The 13,583-nt window shown below is 43.7% G+C and overlaps 1 protein-coding gene across 1 annotated transcript in view; it reads right to left on the reverse strand.

Annotated features, from left to right (window-relative positions):
- The window catches only part of rapgefl1 (Rap guanine nucleotide exchange factor (GEF)-like 1), an 83,573-nt gene that overhangs the window by 20,552 nt on the left and 49,438 nt on the right, over positions 1-13,583 (reverse strand). The window contains exons 6-10 of the mRNA XM_072248865.1: positions 12,959-13,037; positions 11,327-11,500; positions 9,544-9,641; positions 1,551-1,673; positions 111-289 (exon numbers count right to left, since the gene is read on the reverse strand). Coding sequence (XP_072104966.1) covers positions 111-289; positions 1,551-1,673; positions 9,544-9,641; positions 11,327-11,500; positions 12,959-13,037 — 653 coding nt within the window. The remainder of the gene's footprint in view (positions 1-110; positions 290-1,550; positions 1,674-9,543; positions 9,642-11,326; positions 11,501-12,958; positions 13,038-13,583) is intronic.

The raw sequence follows: 13,583 nt of genomic DNA on the forward strand, positions 1-13,583 counted from the left end.
TGAATGGGAGGGGTATGGAGGGCCATGGTCCTATCCAGAATAACAATTCAGCATGGACTAGATGGGCCAAAGGGCCTGTTTCTCTGCTGTACAACTCCATGAACACTTACAGAGCAGCCATGTGGATGAAGGTTTTGAGAATTTGCACCCGTTTTCCCAGGCGCTCACACATCAGTATCTCCGTGGCGACCCAGTGTTGCACCTCACTGCACCGCTGCAGCACCAACTCCAGATTTGCCGTCCGCCTTCGAATGCTCTCGTTCCGGAAGACGTAGTGGATCAGTTCCAGCTGGGAGATTTAAAAAAATGCAAAGAAAATTACACAGGGTAAAAACTTCAATGCCATTTCACTTCTATTGATAGGAGGGACCTGACAATGAAATGGAAATATCACAGTTCACCTCCTGAAGTGGAAACAGCATCAGAGATTAAAGTAAAACTGGAGTGTAAGAGGATAAATACATTAAGGAAGAGCACTGTGCACACTCAGACATGAACGATCCATTTGGTGTCTCACTCGCTGAGACTTGTGCAACTTTTGCTTTGGCCTTCAGTATCACGGCAGCTAGTGAAGGAATCAGAGCTGGTAAAGAGGCTACAACAGCCCAAAATGCTTTCAGGGTGCAGAGGTACAGAGCAACGCAGACCAAACTGGAAAACACCATAATGTACAGAGTGTAAGTCACAACTATGTTTAAATTTCACCACGAGTTTTTGTTTGAGACCTCAATTTTAGGCAGCGTCAGAGGGGAAGCTGCAGGGGAGGAGGGAATCAGTACAATCGACCTACAGTCTGACATCAGAGGTGAATAAAAGAACATAAAAGGTAAAGATAGCATAGATTTACAAAGTCCTCTTCCCAGAGTGGGAATGCCAAACACTAGAGGGCATAGCTTTAAAGTGAGAAGGGCAAACTTAAAGGAGGTTTAAGAAGGAAGTGTGTTTTTTACGCGGAGTGCTCGGTACCGGGAACACGCTACCAGGGGAAGCAGATATGATAGCAATGTTTGAGAGGCACTGACACATGAACAGATAGGAAACTGAGAGACAGAGACGATGTGAAGGCAGATGGGACTAGTTGACATTGGCATCATGGTCAGCAGAGGCATTGTGGGCCAAAAAGCTTGTTCCTGAACTTTTCTACGAATAGTCTGGCAGGTCTGACATGCATTTGTATAGGAGTGCAGATCTCAATTCAGTAGTTGGAAGAGATCTGACTTCTAAGACTACAGAATGGGCTGGTGTGGTCCACAGTTTTGGAAGACCTACCCTTATGCCCACTGGTGGTTAAGTTGCCCACAGCCTTTGAAGCTTAAAAATATGTCTAAAAATTGACTCATACACTATATTTTATACTACCCCTGCCTGCATTTCTGATTCCCTTTAAGCAATAACCAATATTAATCTCGGTTATCCACTGCAACAAGGAAGTGCCCAGTTATGACAACTACTCATACCACTGGACCTGGACTTCTGAGGTCGCGAGAGTGGAACTGCCCCAATGCAATGGCTTTTCCACCTTAAAAGCTCTCCTGTCCTGGGCGACTCACTTCGTGGACGCAGTTCAGAAGCTCCCAGTCGAATGCTGTGATCTGATTAGCCATTTCCCCAACGTTTGTTTCATTGATTTCTGGCCCTTCATGGGAGAGACGTTCCACAGCTGGAGGGGGCACCTGGGAATCAACAGTTCAAAGTTAATTTATTATCAAATTACATATAATATCGCTTATATACTACCCAGAAATTCATATGATTGCAGGCATTCACAGTAGAACAAAGAAATACAATGGAGTGAATGATAATTTACGTGCAAAGACCAACGAGCAACTAAAGTCAAAAGACAAAACTGTGCAAACACAAATTAATTAATTAATTAATGGTGAGAACATGAGTTATAGAGACATTGAAAGCAAGTTCATAGGTTGTGGAATGAATATGAACAAGGAGGTAACAGTCAGCTTTGTACAGGATGCTACTCAAGAGCTGTATTTCCAAATCACTTCATGCCGACACCAGTATTATCAGGCACGTAAGCATTTTAGCTTGTGAAATCATAATAGCAAAATTATGGCATATCAAGATCAATTGTTATTGCTCAGGGTTTTCTTGGCGTTTGTCGGTTTTGAGCTGTTATTCCAGTGAGCATTAAGCATGGTGCAGGCTCTTCATCCCACAATGTTGAGCTTGGTTCTTTCCTTTTAACTATGAGCCCGCAAACACTGCCTCGCTATTCCCCTTCCGCATCATTTATTTTGACTGTAACTTACAGCAAGTTGAAATAATAATAGCGTTATGTGTTACAATGCCATCGATCAGAAGATTCGGGCTCAATTTCCGTAAGGAGTTTGTACTTTTGCCCCTGCGGCCATGTGGGTTTCCTCCAGGTGCTCCGGTTTCCTCCCACATTCCAAAAAGGCACACGAGTTAGGGTCAGTAAGTCAAAGGCATGCTGTGTTGGTGTCAGAAGCATGGTAGCGCTGGTGTTAGCCATTGACACTCATAACCCATTCTACTGTATGTTTCAATGTACATGTGACAAATAAGTCAAAGTAAATTTATTACTAAAGTATGTATATGTCACCATGAGATTCATTTTCTTGCAGACATTTACAGGAAAATAAAGAAAGATGATACAGTTTATGAAAAAATTATACATAAACAAAGATGGACAAACAAATAAAATATAAAAATACTGAGAACATGAGCTGTCGATTTCTTGAAAGTGAGCCTGTTGGTTGTGGAATCAGTTCAGTGTTGAGGTGAGTGAAGTTACCATGTTGGTTCAGGAGACTGATTATTAGAGGGATGTCCATTTAGAAAAGAGGTGAGGAGGAATTTCTTTAGCCATAGAGTAGTGAACCTGTGGAACTCATTGCCACGGATGCCTGTGGAGGCCAAGTCATTAAATATACTTAAAGCAGAGGTTGATGGGTTCTTGATTAGTAAGGGCTTCAAAGGTTATGGGGAGAAGACAGAAGAATGGGGTTGAGATGGATAATAAATCAGCCATGATAGAATGGCAGAACAGACTTGAATGGCCAAATGGCCTAATTTGCTCCCTAATCTCATGGTCTTCTGGTCTAAATGCCACGACTTTGCAATGCTAGTTTTACAAATTTGAGTACTTCTTTAACTGGAAGGAAAAAGCCTGCTTGTTGCACTAACATGTGGAAACATGTATGACAACCACAAAGGGTGCAGTGATTGACAGGACTAGGCAGCCATGACATCTGTATAATAATCTCATGTTGTCTTCTCTGGAAATTGAGGTTGAGCATCAATAATACAGAGAGCAGCAGACAATAAGGTGATTAATTCTGCCTATCTATATTAATTAAACCTGGGGCCAGGGAATAGACTTAATAATTAAGGCTATTAGAATAAGCTTTCAGTATACTTGCTGATTAAGCAGATGAGCATCATTGGAGCAGGTTTGAAGGAAATGCAGAACATGAGAAAGAGGAGCAGGAATTTTCTTGTTCAGCTTTTTGAGCTTGTCCCACCTTTCAATGAGATTGCAGCGAATCTGATTTTGGCCACAGCTTCACTTTCCTGTAAGCTCCAATAACCTATGCACCTCAACAGTCCAGGCATATCTCTGTCTCAGCCATGAATATGTTCAAAGTAAATTTATTATCAAACTCTTGTGGGCATCCACAGTAAGTACAAAGAGAAAAGAAATAATAATAATAAATGAACAATAAATGTTGAGAACATGACATGAAACTTCCTTGAAAGTGAGTCCATAGTTTGTGGACCACAGCTGTCGAGCATCCTTCAGTGATTCAAGTTTGGTCTGGAATTGCTACTTTGCATGTGTGATGGCCTTCCGGAGATCGTACCTGGACCCCTTGTATTTTACTCTGTTACTTAACATCCCCAGGTTTCTCAGGCAGAGGATTCCAAATACTTGTAAGCCTAGAGAAAATAAATTCTTCCTCATCTCTATCTTAATCATTTAGTTTCTTACTTTCAACCTCCGCCCAAACACTTTGTTCATTCATAGCAGAAACAGACTCTCGGCACCTACCCTATCTAGCCCCCTCAAAACCTTGAGCAAGCAACAATCTGCTGGAGGAGCTTGGCAGGTCAAGCGGCATTAGTGGAGGGGAAGAGGAATTGGTCTGATGCGGGGTTTAGGGCTGGAACATCAACAATACCCTCTCCCCTCTCCCCCAGAGATGATAACATGAGAGAAGGTAAGAAATAGGAGCAGGAGTCGGCCATCTGGCTGTCGAGCTTGCTCTGTCATTCAATAAGATCATGGGTAATATGGCTGTGGACTCAGCTCCACCTACCTGCCATTACCCCGTAAACCTTAATACTCCTGCTATGCAAACATGTATCTAACCATGTTTATATTATTTAGAGATACAGCATGGTAACAGGCCCTTTTGCCCCAAAGACCCATGCTGCCCAATTAAGCCCATCTGACCAATTAACCAGGTGACAATGAACCTAGATGGAAGGGGACACTAGCAGGGAGGATGGCAGAACAGCAATGGCTGGAGTTTCTGGGCGCAGTTTGGAAGGTGCAGGATAGATTTATCCCAAAGAAGTAGTAGCAAAGCAAAGGTGTACTTGGTAAGTGGGAGGCCTTTAAAAGTGAAATTTTGAGAGTATTGAGTTTGATCGTTCTAGTCAGAATAAAAGGCAAGGATAACAGGTTTAGGGAACTTTGGTTTATGAGAGATACAGAGGTCCTGGTTAAGAAAAAGGAGGTGCATATCAGGAATAGACAGGAAGGAACAAATGAGTTATTGAGTATAAGAAATGCAAGAGAATACTTAAGAAGGAAATCAGGAGGGCTAAAAGAAGGCACAAGGCGCCCTAGCAGACAAGGTGAAAGAGAATCTCAGGGGTTTCTACAGATATATTAAGAGCGAAAGGATAGAATTAATCCTCTTGATGATCAGAGTGGTCATCTATGCATGGAGCCGAAAGAGATGGGGGAAGATCTTAAATGGATTCTTTGCATCCGTTTTTGCTCGGGAGATGGACACAGAGTCTATAGAAGTGAGACAAAGCAACAGTGAGGTCATGGACTCTATACAGATTATGAAGGAGGTGTTTGCTGTCTTGAGGAAAATTAGGGTGGATAAATCCCTAGGGCCTAACAAGTTGTTTCCTTCGACCCTGTGGGAGGCTAGTGCAGAAACTGCAGGGGCCCTGGCAGAGATATTTAAATCATCCTTTTCCACAGATGAGCTGCTGGAGAATCGGAGGATAGCCAATGATGTTCCACTGTTTAAGAAAGGCTCGAAGAGTAAGCCAAGAAATTATATGCCAGTGAGCCTGACATCAGTAATGGACAAGTTATTGGAAGGTATTCTAGGGGACCAGATATCTCAATATTTGTATAGACAGGTACCAATTAGGAATAGTCAAAAAGGCCTTGTGCATGGTAGGACACGTCTAACCAATCTTGTAGTGTTTTTCAAGGAAGTTACAAGGAAAGCAGATGATGGCAAGGCAGTTTGTTTGTCATCTATATCAATGATCTGGATGATAATGTGGTTAACGAGATCAGCAAATTTGCAAATGACACCAAGACTGGGGTTGTAGTGGACAGCGAGGAAGTCCAAAGGTTGCTAAGGGATATGAACCAGCTGGAAAAGTGGGTTGAAAAATGGCAGATGGAATTTATGCAGTCAAGTGTGAGGTGTTGCATCTTGGGAGAACAAACCAGAGTCAGACTTGCACAGTGAGCGGTAGGGTGCTAAAGAGTGTGGTAGAACAGAGGGGTCTGGGAATACAGGTCCATAATTCATTGAAAATGGTATCACAAGTAGATAGGGGCAAAACGAAAGCTTTTCGCACATTAGCCTTCATAAATCATAGTATTGAATACTGGAGATGGGATGTTATGTTGAAGTTGTACAAGACACTGGTGAGGCCTAATTTGGAGTATTGTTTTCAGCTTTGATGACCTACTTACAGGAAAGATGTGAATAAGGTTGAAAGAGTTCAGAGAAAATTTACAAGGATGTTTCCAGGACCGGAGGACTGGAGTTGTAGGGAAAGGTTGAATAAGTCAGGACTTTATTTCCTGGAGCATGGAAGAATGATGGGAGATTTAACAGAGGTAAACAAAATTATGAGAAGTATAGACAGGATCAATTCCTTAAGGCTGTTATAGTCAGGGGTGGTAATGGGGATAAGCTCCTACTACCCATAAAATGCTCTCAATGGCATGGGCCTCAAATAGACTCTGACAACCAAGTCCAGTTCCTGGCTTTCATGTGTGGCTTAGCTACTAAGCCTGGTGGAACCATTTCTATTGACAGAAGGAGCAAAGGGCGGTTACTGACAGCGGAAGACCAGTCACTTCGGACAGAAAGGGCTCATCAGCTCTACTTGGAGAAGGAGAACTCTGATCTCAAACCTCCACTGCCTTGCGGCTAACCCACTCATGGGGAAGGCTTCAGGAGTAAACCCGAGGGAAAAATCCGGAGCTCAAGTCCCGAAGGCAGTCCTACATTAAATCCAACACTGACTGGCAACTCCTGTGACGCCACTGGTACTGAACTGGACCGGTCTCTGCCGTTCCTTTGGGTTCATCAGTTGCACGGAGAGGGGGAGCTTGCTACATGGGCAACAGCTTGCTCTCCATATCGTACTGCCCAGGCTTGTGTATCTAGACAGCTTGGATGCAATATCCATGGTTGACCATAACCGATGGAGGCCTCACTTATTGATAGGGTAAATGCAAGCAGGCTTTTTTCACTGAGGTTGGGTGAGACTTGAACTAGACATCATGGGTTAAATGTGAAAGGTGAAATGTTTAAGGAGAACAAGAGGGGGAACTTCTCCACTGAGAAGGAAGTGATAGGGTGGAATGAGCTGCCAGTGGAAGTGGTGGATGTATGGTCGCTTTTGGCATTTAAGAGAAATTTGGAGAGGTACATGGATGGGAGGGGTATGGTGGGCTGTGGCCCAGTAGTAGGTCAATGGGAGATAAATATTGTAGTTCAGCATGGACTAGATGGGCTGAAGGGCCTGTTTCTGTGCTGTAGTGTCCTATTCTAAAAGGAGGATGGTGCAACAGTGATTACACTGTTTAAAGTACTTTGTTCACTGTAAAGCAATTTAGGACCCAAAGGAGGTTAAGTGTAAAACTTTATCTTTCAGATCTTCACTTTTCCCCCAAAATGAACATCTTTAATTTATACGTACAATGCCTTTTATTGTACCCAGATTTCCCAGGCCACCAAAAGGATGTTAATAGAATTGGTTTTGTTTTCATTTCTCTCTGTCTCGAAGGAACTGAGAATAATTGTGATATTTCACTTCTGTTCAGGCTGACATTAACCACCCTGGAGACACAAGAGACAGCAGATGCTGGAATCTACAGATGCCGACTCTAAATATTTGGCCAGGGAAGCTGTCAGTTTCAGCTTTCATTTGGCTCACCAGTAACCTTCAGGGAAGAGAATTTGCCAATGGCACTGGGTGATCAATGGGCTTGGGTGTTAGCTTGGGTAAAAGATAAAAGAAAAAGACTTGATTTATTTGTCACGTGCATATCGATATATCAAAACATTCAGTGAAATGCAATATTTGTGTCAATGACCATAGCAGTCCGATGTGCTGGGGACAGCCCATAAGTGTCCCCATGCTTCTGGCGTCAACTTAGCATGCCTACAGCTCAGCAACTTGAACTCACACATTGTTGGAACGTGGGAAGAAAGCAGAGCATCCGGAGGGAACTCACATGGTCACGGGGAGAACGGACAAACTCTTTAACGGCAGCGGTGGAATTGAACACCAATCTTACAGATGACAATGTAAAGTGTTTTGCTAACCACTACGCTACCGTGCCAGTTTTCATCCTCGGCCTGGTACAAGTTCATATCATCCCTTTTACCACCTCACAACACTGGTCATGAACACCATAGTCCCATGGGATGACATGTGATGCTTCCTTAATTAGGCAGCGACCCACTCAGGCCCGGAAGCTATCAGTAGAAAAATGACAACACAAGGTTCTGCAGATGCTGGAGTCTGGAGCAACAAACAATCTGCTGGCAGAACTCGGGGATGGGGGGCGGGGAGGGGGAGTAATTCATTGATGTTTTGGGACTGAAAGTGGAGTGGGAAATGGCTGGTATAGAGGGTGGAGCAGGGTAAAGGATGACTGACAGGTTAAACCATTTAGGGAGGCAGACAAAAAAAAAGGAGGAACTCAGGAGGGGAGAAGGGAGAGTGGAGGTGGTTAACTAACTCAGAGCAGACAAAGGTATGAGCCAATAAACAATCTGTTGGAGGAACTCAGCAGGTCAAGCAGCATCTGTGGGAGGAAAGGAACTGGCAACTCAACTTCAGCTATTCCTTTCCACTGACAGATGCTGCTTAACCCGCTGAGTTCCTCCAGCAGATTGTTTGTTGCTCCAGATTCCAGCATCTGCAATCTCTTGTGTCTCCAAGAGATGGACCATCTGCTCTGGGATTATACACTTCTACCTTAACTCAACAAGTTGCTTGTGGAAACACACAGGAATGCAAACATATCAACATAATGAAAGATTCGCAAAACAGCAACCTCCTGACGAATAGTTTAATTACTTAATGGAAATGAATGAATTCTGAATGGCCTCTTGCCTAGTCTTGGGTAATCACGTGGTACTCCAATCTAGCATAGATTGCTATGAACAGACACAGTTAGCGAGAGCAGTAATATCGACACATGATCTAATATGGAGTGATGTTACCTGGTGTAGGGTGGGTGGTTGCGTGGCATTGTTGGCTATGGTCAGACATATGCTGCCATTGACTGGTGTGATCCTATGTTCGTTATCAACATACTTATGTTAATGATAAATACCTAATTTGCCTTGGAGTTCAATCCCTACTGAAAACATTACATAGGGTGACTTGCGTACCTGCATCACTTCATTCTAATAATGACAGGTGAAGTTTTCCACTGGTATCTGTCTTACTGGCTTTTGACCAGAAGACATAGGAGAAGAATCAGGCCATTCGATCATGTCCAATTTATTTTCCATTTCAACCCCATTCTCCTGCTTCTCCCCATAACCTTTGGCCACCCTTACTAATTCAGCACCCATCAACCCTGCTTTAAATATACCCAATGATTTGGCCTCCACAGCCACCTCTGTTAATGAATTCCACAGATTCAACACCCTCTGGCTAAATAAAAAAATTATTTTCCTTATTGTAAATTCTAGTATTTTTATGTATTGCACTGTACTGCTGCCACAAATCAAATTTCACAACGTACATCAGTGATAATAAACCCGATTCTGATTTGGATCCATTTATTTGAGATAATGGAAGCGGTAAAAATCTGGGCATAAAATTAGAATGTTGTAGAGTTCCTAGAGGACAGGATTCCAGAGCTTGGCAGTTAAAGGCTGCTAGAACAGTGAAATTTAAGGTTGCACAAGCCAGGATCGTAGGAGCTCAAAGATTTAGGACAGTTGGAGAGATGGAGGGGGTAACACAAAATGCCAAAGGTCAGGCGGCCATGGAGGGATTTCATAACATGGATAAGAACTAAAATATGACAAGGTTCTGCCTCACCAGTGATTCCACAGACTCCTTTGTGCAGGCAAACAGATGAGTGTTAACGCCCAAGGTCGTAAACACGGAATCTTCATCCAACCGGAACATCGTTTTCTCTGCATAATGAAAACACAGTTTGAGGGTCACATCACAAGACTTGGAACAATGTTACTTAAGCAGGAGAGAGTTGAGATGGAGTTGCTTGTGAGACGGAATTGTTCCTGAGACAGTTACTTTAGAATCGGTGAAGGAGAAATTATGGACACCTTGGAATCTCTACTTGGTCAACTGTTGTCTGCTTTGAATTCGGCCCCTCTCTGAAATTTAATACCCATTTCATCAAAATCTGCTAAAACATTCTAGCTTCTCAGCTGCAGTTACAATCCATCTGATAACTTCTGCCCGATTTTTTTTTGTGAGTTTCAAATAATTTTAACTCAGTAACATGGGACTCTTGTGGCTCTCAGCAGAGGAAACCCACATCCTATCCATTCCTCCACCTATTACCCAGTAACTCTGGTATGATCTCTTGCAATCCAATCAGCTCCCCTTGCTGGTTATCTGTGGTGGGAAATTTACAGTAGTCAGATAACCTAAACAGTACATGTCTGGAGCTGGGAAGAAACCAGAAAACGTAGGGGGAAGCCCAGTAGTCACAGGGAGAACCTGCAAACTCCATACAAATATCACCAGAGGTCAGGACTGAACTTGTCTCTCTCGATCTGTAAGGCTGCAACATGAGCCACTGTGCAGCCCTGCCATCCCAGCCAGTACTGTCTCGTTTCCCTCTCCAAGTTCAGAAAATATATTTTTCCGAGTTGTTCCATTTCCTTGCATTGCAATTGAGATTTATTCACTGATGGAGCTGAATATATTACAATTTTTCAATTCACTGCTTTCCCATGTACAAAGCTTCAAGCACACTAATCTCAGAGTCAGCAGTTTTGTGTTCCAAACTGAGATCTGTTGTACTGCTGGGAGAACACCATGCTGTCACACATGCCATTTCAAATGAAGTGTTTGATCTGCTTTCTCAGCACTGTTCATAGAACAGTACAGCACAGTACAGACTCTTCTGCCCACTACGTTCTGTTGTCCTATATATACCTACACCACAATCAATCTAACCCTTACACGGCCCGTAAGCCCTCCAATTTTTCTTACATCCATGTGCACACCCAAGTCTGTTCAATATCCCCAAGGTATCACCCATGATAGTACATACCAGGCACCAACCACTCTCTGTGTAAAAACCCTCCCGCTGACATCTCCCCTAAACTTTACAAAAACTCACCTTAAAAGGATGTCCTCTGGCATTGGCCATTGCCACCCTGGGAGAAAGACAATGGCTGTCCACTCTGTCTATGCTTCTCAATCTTATACAGCTCTATGAAGGCACTTCTCATCCTCTGTCACTCCAAAGAGGAACGGCCTAGCTTGCTCAACCTATCCTCAAAAGGCATTCATGGAAGAGGTGATCAGTCCTGTCTGCACCAAGTCCCCTCAGCAAACAAAGGTCCTGGTGATTAGTTTGTACCTCATTGAGGAACATTAACAGTGGGAGAAGGAGGCTATTCTGCCCTTTATTCCTAGTCTGTCAATCAGTGAGATCATGGCTGATCTGTTACTTTCCTGCACTGATCCCTTAATATCTAGAAATCCAGCGACATACTCTGTGACTGAGCCTCCACTGCCTTCTTGTCGAAGAATAAGGAAACTACTTCTCAACTTCATCTTGGATGAGCTTGCTGTATGTTCCACAGAAACAGAACTCCATATACAGCAAAGAATTGGGTCTTACCGCCTGATGATCTTATAGCAACCAGCAGCAAGTTTTTGTGCACGGGCTCCTTTGACTCTTCTTCGCAGTGCTGAAGCTTCTCGGCTACAGACAGCACGATCTCCTGCACCGAGGCCGATAACCTGCTCTTGATGGTCACGTAGGAATGGTCAGTCGCGTAAATACGGCAGAAAACTGGTGGGGGTTGGTTAGGGAGGGAAAGGAGGAAGAGAATGAAAAAAACACTGAAGCTAGCACCATGGCAGATCAGAATCATCCTCCACTGAAACCAGCACAGCAGAGACTTTTCCTTCAGCAACTTATGGGAAATACTCATGCCCGTTTCATTTACAAATTCTACAGACATTTCTGGCTCTGGCATCTTGTGCTGCATTTGTTTGAACTCCAGTTTTGGGTTAACCAGAATGTGCTTGCATTTAAAGATTAAGGATTAGCTTTACTTGTCACGGGTACATCAAAGCATACATTGTTTTGTGTCACCAGTCCAAGGAGTGCAAGGAGCAAGTGTCGGCATTCTTCCGGTGCCAACATATTATGCTCACAACTTACTAACCCTAACCGGTGCGTCTTTGGAATGTGGGAGGAAACAGGAGCATCCGGAGGAAACCCAAATGATTGTGGGGAGTATGGACAAGCTCCTCACCTAGAGCAGTGGAATTGAACCCAGGTGACTGCCGCTGTATTAGTGTTTCACCAGCGCGTTTGAGCACTATTTTAATATCTAGTGCTCTGGCCTATATTTATACCTAAACCAATGGTGCAAGGTTTAAATATCTGTGAAATATAGTGGCAAGATGCTTGCAAACTTTTTGCTGGCCATATTTCACAGACTGCAACCGTGACTGCTGAAACAACTCACTGATGTGAAGTGACTTGTCTCATCTACAGATCACGAAGGGGACCACATGAATATCTGCAACAAACCAACTGTTGGAAGAAGTCAGCAGGTCTCCTTATCAATAGTCAGAGCAGCAGACACAAAATGCTGGAGGAACTCAGCAGGTCAGACTGAGCTCCACCTGAATACATCTCTCTGCTGTTTACTCTGTAGCTAGTAGAGTTTTGCTAGATGCCACACCTCTTGTTGATTGTGTGGAAACTAGTTATGACAGACTCATTCCAATAATGATGTTGAAACATCACGTACACCTTTCCAGACACAATAGCCTGATGGCACACCCATTGTTCCTACATTCCTGACTCACTACCTAACCAAGCCTTATTTGCCTGCAGTCCGGTGAGAACCGGTCCATTATGGATGTGTGTTCAGTGGCAGGGAACACCCATAAATCAGGGATTCAGGGAGTGACACCCATAAACTCAGTGATGTCTGCTTAGTTCATCTCCCACATGGATAGAAACGTGCTTGGCTCAGCTCAGGCGTGGTCTCACATGCAGCACCAAGGAAGAACTACTGACTCAGGTTCACTTATCAGTCACGTGCATCGAAACACACAGTGAAATGCGTCATTTGTCTTTAACAACCAGCACAACCCAAGGCTGTGCTGCAAACTGAGCCCTCAAGTGTCACCACACATTCCGGTGCCGACTTACTCCAGTGTGCCCACAATGTTCAGCAAAACAAGCCCCTTTCCCCACACACACGCACACGAGCCTCTGGTGGACACTTACTCTCATCCGTCCCACGCAGAGGTTCCCTCTGCTGCAGGCAGATATCCGTGCGACTGAAGTGACGGAACAAAGGCTTGACCTGTCAAGAGAAAGAACATCAGAGCATTTATATTTTCAACCAAAGGGACAGATTTCCCACTGGGATTTTTCCCAATTTCCCAACTCACTGGCCACAGGAATGGTATCAGAACACTGGAGGGTGGCAAATGTTATCCCTTCCTTCAAGAAAGGTAGTAGGGATAACCTTGGGAATTATATACCGGAATGTGTGACAACACTTGTGGGCTGCCCCCAGCCCACACTTGGGTGTGTTGGTTGTTAATGTAAACAACACATTTCTCTGTACGTTTCAATGTACATGGGATAAATAAGTTAATCTGAATTTTACATCAGTGGTGGGCACGTTATGGAGAAAGGGCCTATGTTCTTGGTTCCTGGAAAATTGGAGAAATTCATTCACCCAAGCCTTAATTAAATCTGACAATGTAATAGATTTTAAACAAAAACTAGATGAAGAATCTCAACCCAAACGTCAACTGTCCAGTTCCCTCCACAAGCCCTGACTGACTTGCTGAGTTCCTCTAGGGGTTTGTTTAATATCTTAAGGTTCCAGCATCTGCAATCT

Source organism: Mobula birostris, chromosome X, assembly GCF_030028105.1.
Source record: "Mobula birostris isolate sMobBir1 chromosome X, sMobBir1.hap1, whole genome shotgun sequence".
NCBI classification, from domain to species: domain Eukaryota; kingdom Metazoa; phylum Chordata; class Chondrichthyes; order Myliobatiformes; family Myliobatidae; genus Mobula; species Mobula birostris.